This window comes from Cynara cardunculus (assembly GCF_001531365.2).
Source record: "Cynara cardunculus var. scolymus isolate 2C chromosome LG 9, CcrdV1, whole genome shotgun sequence".
Taxonomy (NCBI): Eukaryota; Viridiplantae; Streptophyta; class Magnoliopsida; order Asterales; family Asteraceae; genus Cynara; species Cynara cardunculus.
Window position 1 is genome coordinate 12,895,577 of NC_037536.1, and position 13,166 is coordinate 12,908,742.

At 34.3% G+C, this 13,166-nt stretch overlaps 2 protein-coding genes across 3 annotated transcripts; one reads left to right on the forward strand and one right to left on the reverse strand.

Moving 5' to 3' along the window:
• Positions 1–2,115: 2,115 nt before the first annotated feature.
• LOC112518043 (60S ribosomal protein L18-3) lies at positions 2,116–5,668 on the reverse strand. The gene is made up of 5 exons (XM_025125573.1): positions 5,589–5,668; positions 5,402–5,491; positions 5,183–5,311; positions 4,539–4,721; positions 2,116–2,476 (listed from the first exon to the last, which is right to left on the reverse strand). Exons 1-5 carry the CDS (start codon positions 5,589–5,591, stop codon positions 2,318–2,320), a joined length of 564 nt encoding a protein of 187 aa, XP_024981341.1. The 5' UTR covers positions 5,592–5,668; the 3' UTR covers positions 2,116–2,317.
• A 2,011-nt stretch (positions 5,669–7,679) lies between these two features.
• On the forward strand, positions 7,680–10,592 carry LOC112518397 (exocyst complex component SEC15B-like). Of its 2 annotated transcripts, XM_025126071.1 has the most exons (2): positions 7,680–7,842; positions 8,025–10,592. In XM_025126071.1, the coding sequence occupies exons 1-2, from the start codon at positions 7,744–7,746 to the stop codon at positions 10,113–10,115; spliced, it is 2,190 nt and encodes a 729-aa protein (XP_024981839.1). In that variant the 5' UTR covers positions 7,680–7,743; the 3' UTR covers positions 10,116–10,592. The 2 variants fall into 2 exon arrangements, with proteins under 2 accessions (XP_024981839.1, XP_024981838.1); XM_025126070.1 differs by having other exon boundaries at positions 7,680–10,592.
• The last annotated feature ends 2,574 nt before the right edge of the window (positions 10,593–13,166 follow it).

Here is a 13,166-nt window from a genome sequence, read left to right on the forward strand (position 1 = left end):
AATTAATAAAAGGACAATTTTACTTTTGGTTAGAGTGAAAAAGTTTCATCATCTTATAGTTAAGGATAGAATAGAAAAATAAATATTCACGTTTAAAAATAGATATTTATTTTAAGACAAACTAAAATAGTAACGGATGTTTGGTATTGTTTTTAAAAACAACTTATTGTCTTATTCCGGTGTAGCACCGGTAGTAAGCATTTTTAAGTGTTTGGATAAACAGTTTATACCAGTGTCAAACCGGTAATAAGAAGTTTTTAAAGAAGTTAAACCATTATAACTTATAATAAGTTGATAAAAACTTTTATAGAAAAGCACAAGTTATTGCAAATAAGCAATCCCAAAAACCCTTGTAATGTAGGCATTTATATTGAAACGGATACGACATTAATATACACTGTACATTTCAAAAAGGAAATCAAATATTTGACAACTTATATTTTGGTATCATTTAAGTGAAACATGAATGCTCCACTTTCATCTCATGAAATAAAATGTTATAAACTTATATTTTATTAATATAATCTTGAAATAAAATATTATCATTTTCTAAAATATCAAATAAGTTTTTATTTTTATTTTATCAACTATTTAATTTTTTTTTCTTCTTATTTTGTCATTTTTAAACTTTCATTTACTACCTCAAAGTATTATTTTTATACATTCTTTAATTTTTTTCAATTTATATAGCAATGATAAGCTGATAATAAAAAATTAATTTAAAAAAGATTAAAAAGTAAAATCTGAAAATTAATAAACTTTATATTTGTGTGTAAAACTTAATTGTTTTGGCAAAAACTTTTTACTAGGGGTGTTCAAAAAAACCATTGGACCGCTCAAACCGGCCGAACCAAGTCAAACCAGACCGTTTTTGGCGGTTTGAGCGGTCTGGCGGTCCGGTCTTGTTTGGAAAATAGCAAAACCGGGCGGTCCGGTCCGGTCTGCGGTTTGGAAACTTTTTTGGGCGGTTTGGACCAAACCGACCGCCAAATACATACATACATACATACATACATATATATATATATATATATATATATATATATTTATTTATTTATCTATTTTAATATTAGCAAGCCCAACTTTTCTAACTTATTGACTATGACCCAAATTAACATAATCAAAATCGACGACTAAAACCATTAAACCATTGAACATATCGACACATTTGATATTGACGGTCTCCAAATTTTGAAATCCCTCAAAAACTCTATCAATCTATTGATCTTTCTAATCCATGGTTTGATTTCGACGCACATTATCAAGACATCAACCAACTTAGATTTGGCTTCTATTTTGTTTGGTCAAGACTTAAGAATTGAACCATTGAAGGTTGTGAAGTCGTGAATTTTGTTACTCAATACTCACAGTAGAGTTGTAACTTTGTTAATTTATTTGTTTTCTAATATGTTATATCTTTATATGTTTGTATTTTGGATTGCCTCGACTTTGTACTCAAGAGCTGCTTAATTATTACATTTATTTGATTAGATATTTTTTTGTTAAAATGGATACTTAATCTAAAATTCTAAATTTTATATATATATATATATATATATATTTTAAGTTTAATATAAAGTCCATTAAAGGCCCAAACCGCCTAAACCGGTCAGACCAGACCGCTTTTACTTGGTCTGGTTTGACCGGTCTGGGCACTTGATGTCAAACCGCTCGGTTTGAAAATTTTATAAACCGCCATTACGGTTTGGTTTGTGGTTTGAGGGGTTAAACCGCCCAAACCGGACCGCGAACACCCCTACTTTTTACTGATATATTTTATTATAAAAAATATATATTCTATCATAATTAATAAATTATATAAATTAATAAAAAAAAAGATATATGGTCATTTTACCGGTCGTTGTCTATCGAAACCTAGTCATAGTTGTTCTGTCCTAATAGCAAACGCACCCTGACAAATGAAACCGGTTACCATCATCGGTCATGGTTCTTTATCTGGCAACCGGTTATAACCAGAACTGTACACAACAGGGGAAAAAACCACTAGGTACCAGTTAAGAGGCACGACTGGTTAGCCCATACAGTGATATGGGTACAGGGCTCGAGTCGAAAGAGATTGCAGGGGCCGCAAGGAGCACCAGTGAACTAGAAAAATAGCAACCAAAATATCAAATTTAATCTCCATTCAAGAAATGTGGATATGATAATTTAGAACTCAAAACTCCCTGCTACAAAAAAGGAAAGATGCTAACACCAAAATTTTCATCATATCTTAATTCAAAAAGACAGCAGCATAGAAGCAAGATTATAGAAGTTAACCATCACTTGAAGCACTCCCACCATTGATGATGAATGATTAGTTTCTGAAGCCTCTGCTGTTTCTTCGTCCTCTAGCCTTCTCAAATTTCCTACCATTGGCTCGCACGTATGGCTTCGTATGGCTGTGTGGCACACCAGGTGCCTTTCCAAAGTGCCTCACCGCTTCACGGGAATTCTTTGGACCTCTAAGTAGAACCTGGACCAACCATCCAAAGATACCGAGTCACAACGAAAGAAAAAAAGCAAGCAGTTTGTCCAACTAGAAGGTAAGAGCATCCAAAATGGTATGTTTTTCATGAGGTTTTTCCAATGAAATGGGACCCACAAGCTTAAAGGTCTGTTTGCTAGCAACTTAATGAGCTTAATGGGAATCACAACTTATTCCATGAGCTATACATGATTATTTGGTAGTCGCTTAATGATATAAAAAGTGCCTTATTCAGTAAGATTATATGATGAGCTTTATGCAAAAAGCCAAGTTTTTTTCCAAATATGTTCCTCCTAATTAAAAGAAAACTCCTTTCATCAATGAAGAAATCCTCCCAAACAAAAACATTTTCAATCCATACAAAAAAATAATCAACACATACAACTTTATCCATACAGGACTTGATTAAAAAAACAACCAAACAAGCCTAAGGCTGTATTTGGTACATTGGACAGGACAGGACGGGACAAAACTCACTATCCCACGTTTTGTGCGACACGGAACAGGAACAAGAATTGGGACAAGATGGAACAGCATGGACAAAAAAGGCTTTTTCTTTTTCTTGTTCCACCTAAGATGGGACAAAAATTAAAATTTTACTAATTACCCTCGTTTGATATATAACTTTAACATGATATTTGTTTTAGTGGTCACCATCGCTAATTGCAACCACCGCTGCTACCGGTAGCCACCATTGGCCTCCTTCACCACCTCCAGAACCACCATCGACCACCTACCAACAACGTTGGCACCTCCACCTTCTCTTTTACTACAACAACCTCCTCCACCACCAACACAACCATCATCGGCCCAACCAACACCATTCATTGCCACCACCATAAGCCATCTCACCTCCACCTTAACCACAATCATCGGCTACCACTACCACTATCTACCATATCGTTGCCCTCCACAACCACAACCGTCCATCTCCACCACCACTGCCCACCATCATACCTACCTCCACCACATAAACCACAACTACCTCCTCCACTGTCAACCGCCAAGATCACCACCATCCACCATCTTCACATCCACCACAACCACTATTGTCCACCAATTACCAATGTTTCTACCTCCACAACCATTGTTGTTGCAACAATCTTCAACATGCCTTCATCAATTGATAAGGATCTTCCAAACCGAATAAAACATAATTTCTCCTTTGTATGAATCGGGTTTTTTCAAAGTACCATCAATTATATAAAAAAATTCATTCAAATTTGATACTATTTTATATTTATGTATATGAAAATTGTGTAAAAAAATTATAAATTAAATTATTTAACTTTATTTGTGTTAATTATAACTATTATATGTTCTATAAAATCATAAAATAACTTTTGGACGCAATTTATCTAGGTTTGTGTTGTCCAGTCCTAGTCGTACCAAACACTAGACAGACACTTGTTCTGTCCAGTCCTCTCATGTCCGGTCCTACCCTCTTGTCCTATCCAATAATGTTTGCGTACCAAAGCCTACCCAAGTGTCCTAGAAAAATAGGTTATTGGAAGCTTGTATGGTTACCAGTAAAAAAGGGTTTTTAGACGGAGCTTTTTCACAATATGGTTAGGCCAAAAAGCTTTTTAATGAACTCTCAAAAAGCCTCCATAGTTAATGCTCTAAGGTATGGGTACAAAGGTGGGATGTATACAGACATGTTCACCAAGACAAAACGTAGAGAGGTTGCTTCTACAAATACCATGAAAAAGGCATGATTGAGAAGGATGGCAAAATAAAGACTAGTAAATGAGTATGCAACGGGAAAAGAAAAAGGTATGGAGGTTGTAGGACTCTTGGTAAACTATAACCCCACCATCAACTTCATTAGAAAATCAATGATGTCGAGAAAACAACTCATGAATTATATAAAAACTTAGAATTTACACATTTACTAAAAGCTCTATGACGCAAACAATGCTGCTTCAAATCAATGAGAATGCATGATGAGCTCAAATGCACAAGAATCTATCGGGGATTAAAATATTGGTTGATATAAAATGAAACACACCACACATCAACTGAGATAATCAGGGAATGATTAGCATACCGTGTTCTGCCCAAGAGGAGCTCGGAGAGCAAGTTGATCAAAAGTCAAACATTCTCCGCCAGCCTTCTCGATCCTAGCCCTTGCAGTCTCGCTAAACCTCAAAGCAGTGACCTTCATACAAGGGATTTCATGCACCCTGACATCATCGGTGACTGTACCAACAATCACAGCAATCTTGTCGTCCTAATTAAACAACATTAACGATCACAGTCACATAAAATAAAGATGGCAAACAATTAAATCAATTCAATTACACCATTTCCCTCAATTATGAATTCGAATTTGCTGGATCTTATTCTCTATTTCTCCATGAATCAAGCATTCACAACCCACAATTACACTTCATTATTGAACCAACTTAACAAAATTACTAGAAGAGCCAGCAAGAATAAGGTCTAAAGAACAAGTTTTCACTACAGTTTGTTAAATCTTATTAATCCCAGATGAAGAAAACAAAATTATCCTATCCTATCAAATCCAATCAAAAGCAGTTACTTTCAAGTTCAAAATTGAAGAACATCTACAAAGCTACTATAACATATTTAAAATAAGAGATATGTGCTCGGATGAAATAACCTCCTAATTATAACACAAGATGATCGAAGACACAAACACATACAGGAACGAAATTGCAAAAAGAATACCTTGCCAGACATGTAACGAATCAAGCGAGAGAGAGAAATTGGCGGTTTGTTCACTTTGCTCATAAAAAGCCTCTTCAGGATCACCGCATTGAAGTTGCTTCCTGTCCTCCTCACCAAAAACCGATAAAGCTGATCCAATTTTTAAACAAATGTTACTCATTTTCAGTAAATCAAAACAAAACGAAATCAAAAACAGTGGAGTCTGATGCGTGTAAAAACCTTGACGAGAAGCTTAAGGTAGATATCATCAGACCGAGGTGCAGTTCTCTTGGTCTTCTTGCTTTTTCCACCAGCAACAAGATCTATACCCTGGTATCATCAAACGAATTAAATCCATTAGAATAGAATAGAAATAAAACGCAAATTGAAAACGGAAATCACTAGGGTTCAGGCGAATTGAGAATACCATGACGGCGACGGCTGCTTGTACCTGCAAAAAAAATGTGGTAACGAAGAGGAAAGGAAAACAAGTTAGGGTTTATGAACACCACGATGGAAGTAGCACCTCTATGTAGATAGACTGGTCCGCGAAGCCTATATTTGGGCCGGATTTTGAGTGGGCTGAACCATCAATAATATAATATGGATACCAAAGGTCCAAAAACCAGATTTTGGCCCATGAATTTTAGGTCTATTATTATAACTAGGGAGGGTGCTTAAAATCCCGACCAACCCGATCAACTTAACCTAACATGACATAACCCAACCCAAAAAAACTAATATCTAATAGAGTTGTAAAATTGTCAAATCGTATGTATTGGATTGATATTGGATTACTGTTATTTGAACTCAACCCGACGAAACCGACATCCTTTTATTTCTTTGATTTAATATGATTATTGAATTTCTACTAATATACACATTAGACAATTACACTATCATGTATGTTTTTCATATACACATATTTTTAATCCATTCACATATCTATATAACTCATTCATGTATATGTTTAGTAACTTTGAACATATATAGGTAAATTGAGGAAATTTAGCTGAATGTGATATACGTAAGAAATATGGATAAGTAGTATCAAATGGTGAAAAATAAATTATGAGTATATAAATAACATATTAAAGGTTAGAAAAAAAAATTTAATGTACCAAAGTATCAATCCGACTAACTCGACCAACCCGTACGGGTTGGGTTGGGTTGCACTTTGGGTTGGGTTGGGTTGGGTTAAGATTTTTTAAACCGCAAACATTGGACTGGGTTGTTCAAATGTCTTCAACCGAATCAACCCAACCCACAAGCATCCCTATTTATAACTATTAAAGATTTATAGTGCATAGGGTGTCTATATTATGTTTGTTATGGATTCAATCTTTTTGGTATTCAATTTGTTATGGTTATAGTCTACATTTGATTTTTCTACACCATTTTTTGTCATTTTCCTCTTAAAACAATATGTATATACAGTATTATATATATACACCATTTATATACAAAAGATTGAGAGGTGCAAAAAAATATACTCATCTTCAGGTCAATCATAATTGAATGTCAACATTAGCGAGATGCACTGGATTAATTCATGTCTAAAGCACAATTCATGAGTAGATATGAGATCAAAAGCGATCAAGGGTGCAAATCTATTCTTACGCTTCTCACACAATCTTTCGCCTATATACATAAATGAGAGATCCTTCTACCCTAACCACTTCCCTCTACATTATCTCGAAGACATCTTCGTCTTCCTTGACTATGAGACTAGCCACCATCCCCCCCCCCAGCTGCAACATACAGCACGCATTGCAAATAGATAACTATTACAAGAACAAGATAGATAGAGATATAAAGGAATGGGTGGAGGTGATCTCCACGGGCTATGGATGAGAATTGACATATGAGGTCTAATCTATAAGAGCAGCGTGGAGATAATCATTCTCTCAGCTACTTTCACGAGACATATTACTTGTTTGTCCCATATTAACAACCTAGTCGGAGACGAAAATACCATTTGTTGAAAACCCCATTGAAGAGGACGTTGCGTATGTCATATTTTCACGTTTGAGGAAGCCAGAGATGGAGGCCAATCAACGGAAGGGGAGGGGAAGGAATGCGTAACATCTTTATGTGTGTGCATATAACATAATTAATATTGTATTTTTAATAAAAACAACGAAAAAAAAGGTAAGAAGACAAAAATGCCTCTTGACTCAACTGAGTTAAGTAATTATGTTAGTCAGAAGGACCGTGGCTGTACAAATTGAATAGCACATGGATCAAATCCATAATAAACATAGTATAGGGACTATAATCACAAAAAACTTAAAAATATAGGGACCAAATCCGTAATTCACTCTAATTATTATCATTATTTTATGATTGAATATGACGGCATTTTATAATTAAGAAAATTATACCGACAACTGTCAATACTTGGCACCTCTCTGTCCGTACAAAATAATGATTCAGCAACTCCACTCTCCTTCCCATCCAAATCCCCTCCGTATCTAACGGTTCCGTCAATCTTTCCGTCACCGTTACTCTACCATCGGAAAAAGTAAAACCGATGAACTCCTCCAAGTCGCGCCGGAAAATCGTCCCGACTTCATTGGAAAATGGTGAATCAGGTGACAAACTTGACCAGCTCCTGCTTTCTTCCGCCATATGCAACGGTGAAGAGCTGTCGCCTTTCATCCGTAAAGTCTTCGCCACAGGTAAGCCTGAAACTTTAATTCACCACCTACGTCACTTCTCTAGGTCCAAAGAGGCCGAGATCGAAGAAGTCTGTAAGGTTCACTATCAGGATTTTATCATGGCCGTCGATGATCTTCGTTCTCTGCTCTCCGATGTCGATTCTCTTAAATCATCTCTCTCCAATTCGAATTCTCAATTGCAGTCTGTCGCCGGGCCTCTGATAAACTCTCTGGATTCTTTTCTGGAAGCTCGAAACAAGTGCCAAAACATAACTCTAGCTATCGAGTCTCTTCGGACTTGCGTTCGATTAATGGAAGTCTGCTCTCGAGTGAATTTCCATATGTCGAAGAACAATTACTACATGGCGTTGAAGTGTATGGACTCAATCGAGAGAGAATTTACGGATAAGACACCGTCGTCTACGCTACGGAGAATGCTCGAAAAGAAGATCCCGGCGATCCGAACTCACATTGAAAGGAGAATCAGTAATGAGTTTGGAGACTGGCTTGTTGAGATCCGTACAGTTAGCAGAAACTTAGGGCAGCTTGCCATTGGACAAGCCTCGGCTGCTAGGCAGAGAGATGAAGAGCTAAGGATCAGGCAACGACAAGCTGAAGAACAGAGTCGGCTTAGCTTGAGAGACACTGTGTACGTTCTTGAAGAAGACGACGACGACGGTTACGCGAACGGAAATTATGGTAATGACGGTTATGCCACCGGTGGTAATGGTAATGGTATGCTAGGGTTTGATCTGACTCCATTGTATAGAGCTTATCATATTCATCAGACTCTAGGGCTTGAAGATCGATTCAAACAGTATTATTTTGAGAACCGGAAGCTTCAATTAACTTCAGATTTTCAGGTATCTTCCATGACACCTTTTCTTGAATCTCATCAGACATTCTTCGCCCAAATTGCTGGTTTTTTCATAGTTGAAGATCGTGTTTTAAGAACTGGGGGTGGATTGATATCAAAAATGGAAGTAGAAAGCTTATGGGATACTGCTGTTAGTAAAATGTGTTCAGTGTTAGAAGATCAATTCTCTAGGATGCGAACTGCCAATCATTTGTTGCTTATTAAGGATTATGTGAGTTTGCTTGGTGTTACTTTGCTTAGATATGGTTACTCCATTGATGCATTGCTTGATGTTCTTGACAAGCACAGGGATAAGTATCATGAGTTACTGTTATCAGATTGTCGTACCCAAATTGCTGAAGCAGTTGCTGCTGATAAGTTTGAGCAAATGTGGATGAACAAAGAATACGAGTATTCGATGAACGTGCTGTCTTTTCAGATACAAACCTCCGATATTACACCGGCATTCCCCTATATCGCCCCATTTTCATCCACCGTGCCCGATTGCTGTCGAATTGTGAGATCTTTCGTTGAAGATTCTGTTAGTTTCATGTCTCATGGTGGTCAGCTTGATTTCTATGAAGTTGTGAAGAAGTACTTAAACCGGCTTTTGACCGAAGTCCTGGATGCCGCTCTGTTAAAGCTTATCAATACATCCATCACCGGGGTCAATCAAGCAATGGTTGTTGCAGCGAATATGGCCGTTTTTGAACGAGCCTGTGATTTCTTATCGCGCCACGCTGCACAGCTTTCCGGAATTCCTTTGAGAATGGCAGAAAGGGGCAGGCGGCATTTCCCACTGATGAAAGCTCGCGACGCTTCAGAACAGATGCTATCCAGTTTGCTTAAAAATAAGGTAGATGGTTTCATGACCCTGATCGAGAATGTCAACTGGATGATCGACGAACCTCCTCAGAATGAAAATGAATATGTCAATGAGGTCATCATCTTTCTCGAAACCCTTCTTTCCACCGCACAACAGATATTACCCATTAAAGTCCTCAAACGAGTCCTACAAGTCGTTCTTTCCCACATTTCGGAGACAGTCGTTAACTCTTTAGCCGGCGAATCTGTCAAAAGATTCGGCATAAATGCTATTATGGGTATCGATATTGATGTCAAATTATTGGAATCCTTTGCTGAAAACCAAGCTTCTCTTGTATCTGAGCCAGAAGCTAATGAGTTGAAACTTGCACTTGTTGAAGTGAGGCAATTGGTAAATTTGCTTCTAAGCAATAACCCAGAAAACTTTTTGAACCCAGTAATCAGGGAAAGAAGTTACCATGCTTTAGATTACAGAAAAGTGGTGATCATTTCAGAGAAGTTAAAGGAACCAACTGAGAGATTATTTGGAACTTTTGGATCAAGAGGAAACAAGCAAAATCCAAAAAGGAAGTCTTTGGAGTCTCTGATTAAGAGACTCAAGGATGTCAACTAAAACAGGTACATACTTTACTTTTACTTTTAAAGGGAGGATCAAACGAGAATGGGTTTTAAGTAAGAAAACACGAGAACATGTCAAATCATGTGATTTTATACTGAAATCACGTGTGATTATGGAACACGGTCAACGCAAGAGTGTGTGGGCAACTTGGTCTTTGACATTGCTTAACCATATTGTGATTTTACTAGTAATTTTAGTGTAAATTCACATGTGATTACGGGACACGGTCAACGAAAGGGTGTGTGGGCGACTTGGCCTGCGACAATGCGTAACCATGTTATGATTTTACATGTAATTTTATGTAAATTCACGTGTGATTTGGTTGTTATCGTGTTTTTTTGTTTGATCATTGTTATTTGAACTCAGATCACAAACTTCATATATTTTCTTTTTCCAAATTTGTAAAACAGTTTGTCATTCAAATTTGTTATGTATTCATTATTGTATTTGGATATTTAGTCAATAAAACATGTTTTTATGTATTGGGTTCGGTTGGTTTAGGGATTGTTTACCAGTAAGAATTACTATTCTCACTGTTCTTATTGGATAAAATTCTTGTTAATCAAAATGACATTATATGCAACAATTGATGAATAACTAATATGGTAAAAAGTTGATTACCATCAAATCCAATTGTTTCATACATAATCCGTTTCCAAAGACATAAGGTTGGGGGGGGGGGGATTTTTTAACTCATTCAACGGTTTAGGTTAGCGAGGGGTCTGGGACCGAACCAAGAACCTGTTTTGTATTTGGATAAAGTTATCTCACTCTTTTGCCAACTGATCTACGCGTCAAATGCTACACGGTAAAAATTATAGTTATAAAATTTGAATGTGTTAGGTGAATAATCATTTTTATAGTTATACACAGACTGGTTTGATGTAATTCCGGTCTTAATTGTTGTGAAATGATTCTCCTTGTATTTGGAACTCTTGAGAATGGATTTAAAGTTGCCAAATGTTTTGGTGATATATATGCTTAAGAATTCAATTTTAACTATTCAAAGGGTGTTTATCTGTAACACCTCAAAGCAACAGGTTGTTTCAATAATTTTAAATGCAATCAAAACCATGGTGGAAGTTATTAGTAGCTTATAACTTGAGACTTCTAAAAAACTTACAAATCTTATTTTGTATCCGTATCACTATATGGGACGAGTTGTTATATCATCAGATAAGCAATTACTGGTAATTGGTAAGAGACATCACCACCATCTATCTTATTGTATAACATTATTGACCATCAAAATGGATTGTTGTTAAACATCAAAAAGTTTGATAAACATTTACCGAATAAGACATTTGGTTAGTGTTATATCTTTTACCGGGTAAGATTTTCAGTCATTGATAAGGTGATTAGGTGAATATTAATATGATGTAGCTCATGTGTAATACAATATAATATAATATAATAATAGAAATTATTTTAATTTTCGAATCAAATATAAAAGAATTGATTGTGTTGAATCCAAATACAACTTTAACTGGTATTTTTTTGTTGTGATTTTTAAAGTTAAAAAATGTGTCATTTCTTGTATAATTGAATTCATTTTCTTTATCAATAAACATGGAGGTTATATAATAAATAATAACTTAAAACAAAAAAATAATAATAAGAAGGAGAAGAAGAATAAGAATAAGAAATTGTATTTTAGTTTGACCGTAAAAACGACCTTATCACAATAAAATTGATTAAAACAATAATAATGTTATGGGTTGTTTTACAGTTCCTGAATGATTTGGTACATAATGATTAATAAGCTTTTATGATATAATGTAAAAATAAAATATGGTTGTTTGGTAATTGTTTGGAAAGAGATTAAGACACTGAATGGTTCAGAGAAGCCCAATATACAAATTCATTTAGAGGGTTTTAGAATCATTAAGAGACGAATTTTTTTCGTCAAACAAGATTCATCTTTTAGGTTGTCTCTTAATGGAACTATTAAAAGGTAAACAAACATCCCCTTAAATAATAAACTTATTATATAAATAAATTTACAATATAAGTAACGACTTCTTTAAAATAAATAACTAAAAGTTAAAAAATATAAATAAAATTAAGTAACTTCGACGGATTCTTTAATTTGAGAAATTCATGATTCCTTATATTATTAAAATATTCTAATGTTTTTATCATCATAATGTACTTTTTTAAAAATTTGATAAAATGATAATAGTCTGATGATTAATCTCATTAATGAAAATGAATAAAAAAAATATTTCTCTCACCTTCAATTAATTTTTATATAATTCTTTAAGATTAAATTTTCATCTATTTTAAAGAAAACTAGAAGGGTATTCGCACAATGCAGCAAGATACATCTCGATTTTAATGTTTCGTCTTATTTATTTTTGTCTTAGCCGATGTTATAATACAGTTTTACGTGGTTTTAAGAAAGCGATAACGTTTTTATTTTTAAATAAAATATAAATATGAAGATATTATAAAAAATTAAAAAAAATATATTTATATTAGTACAAACTAACTATTTAAGATTTCTCGTTTTTTTTATATTTCTTTAATTCATTTTATATTTATTTTTGTTTTAATAATATAATTTTTTATAAAGATAATAATTAAGTATTTTGTTATAACTCAATGATTATCATAATTATATTTTAGATTTTTTATATTTAAAATGAGATGTTTATCCTCTATCTAATTATGTTTATCTGCAGTTAGTTACACAAATTCAAACATGAAGCTTTAATAAGTTGTACTTACGCTCAGTTTACTTGTAATCTTGAATTTTAAGTAATATGCATCAATAAATAGTACTTCATGAATAAAAAAATGGTTTTTACGAGTTTTTGCCAAATGCTTTATAATATACTATAGATATGTTAAAACATAATAGAGCATAAAACCTCTATTTTCTGTATTCGAGATAATCTCTTGAAGATGCCCTGACATCTGTATAGAAAAAAAATTCAAAAAATAATTATAAACAAGTTTTTGATTAATTAATAATAAATATTACTATAAATTTATTAAATAATAAAATATAGTTGTATTTGTATATTTAATATAAACAGTAAT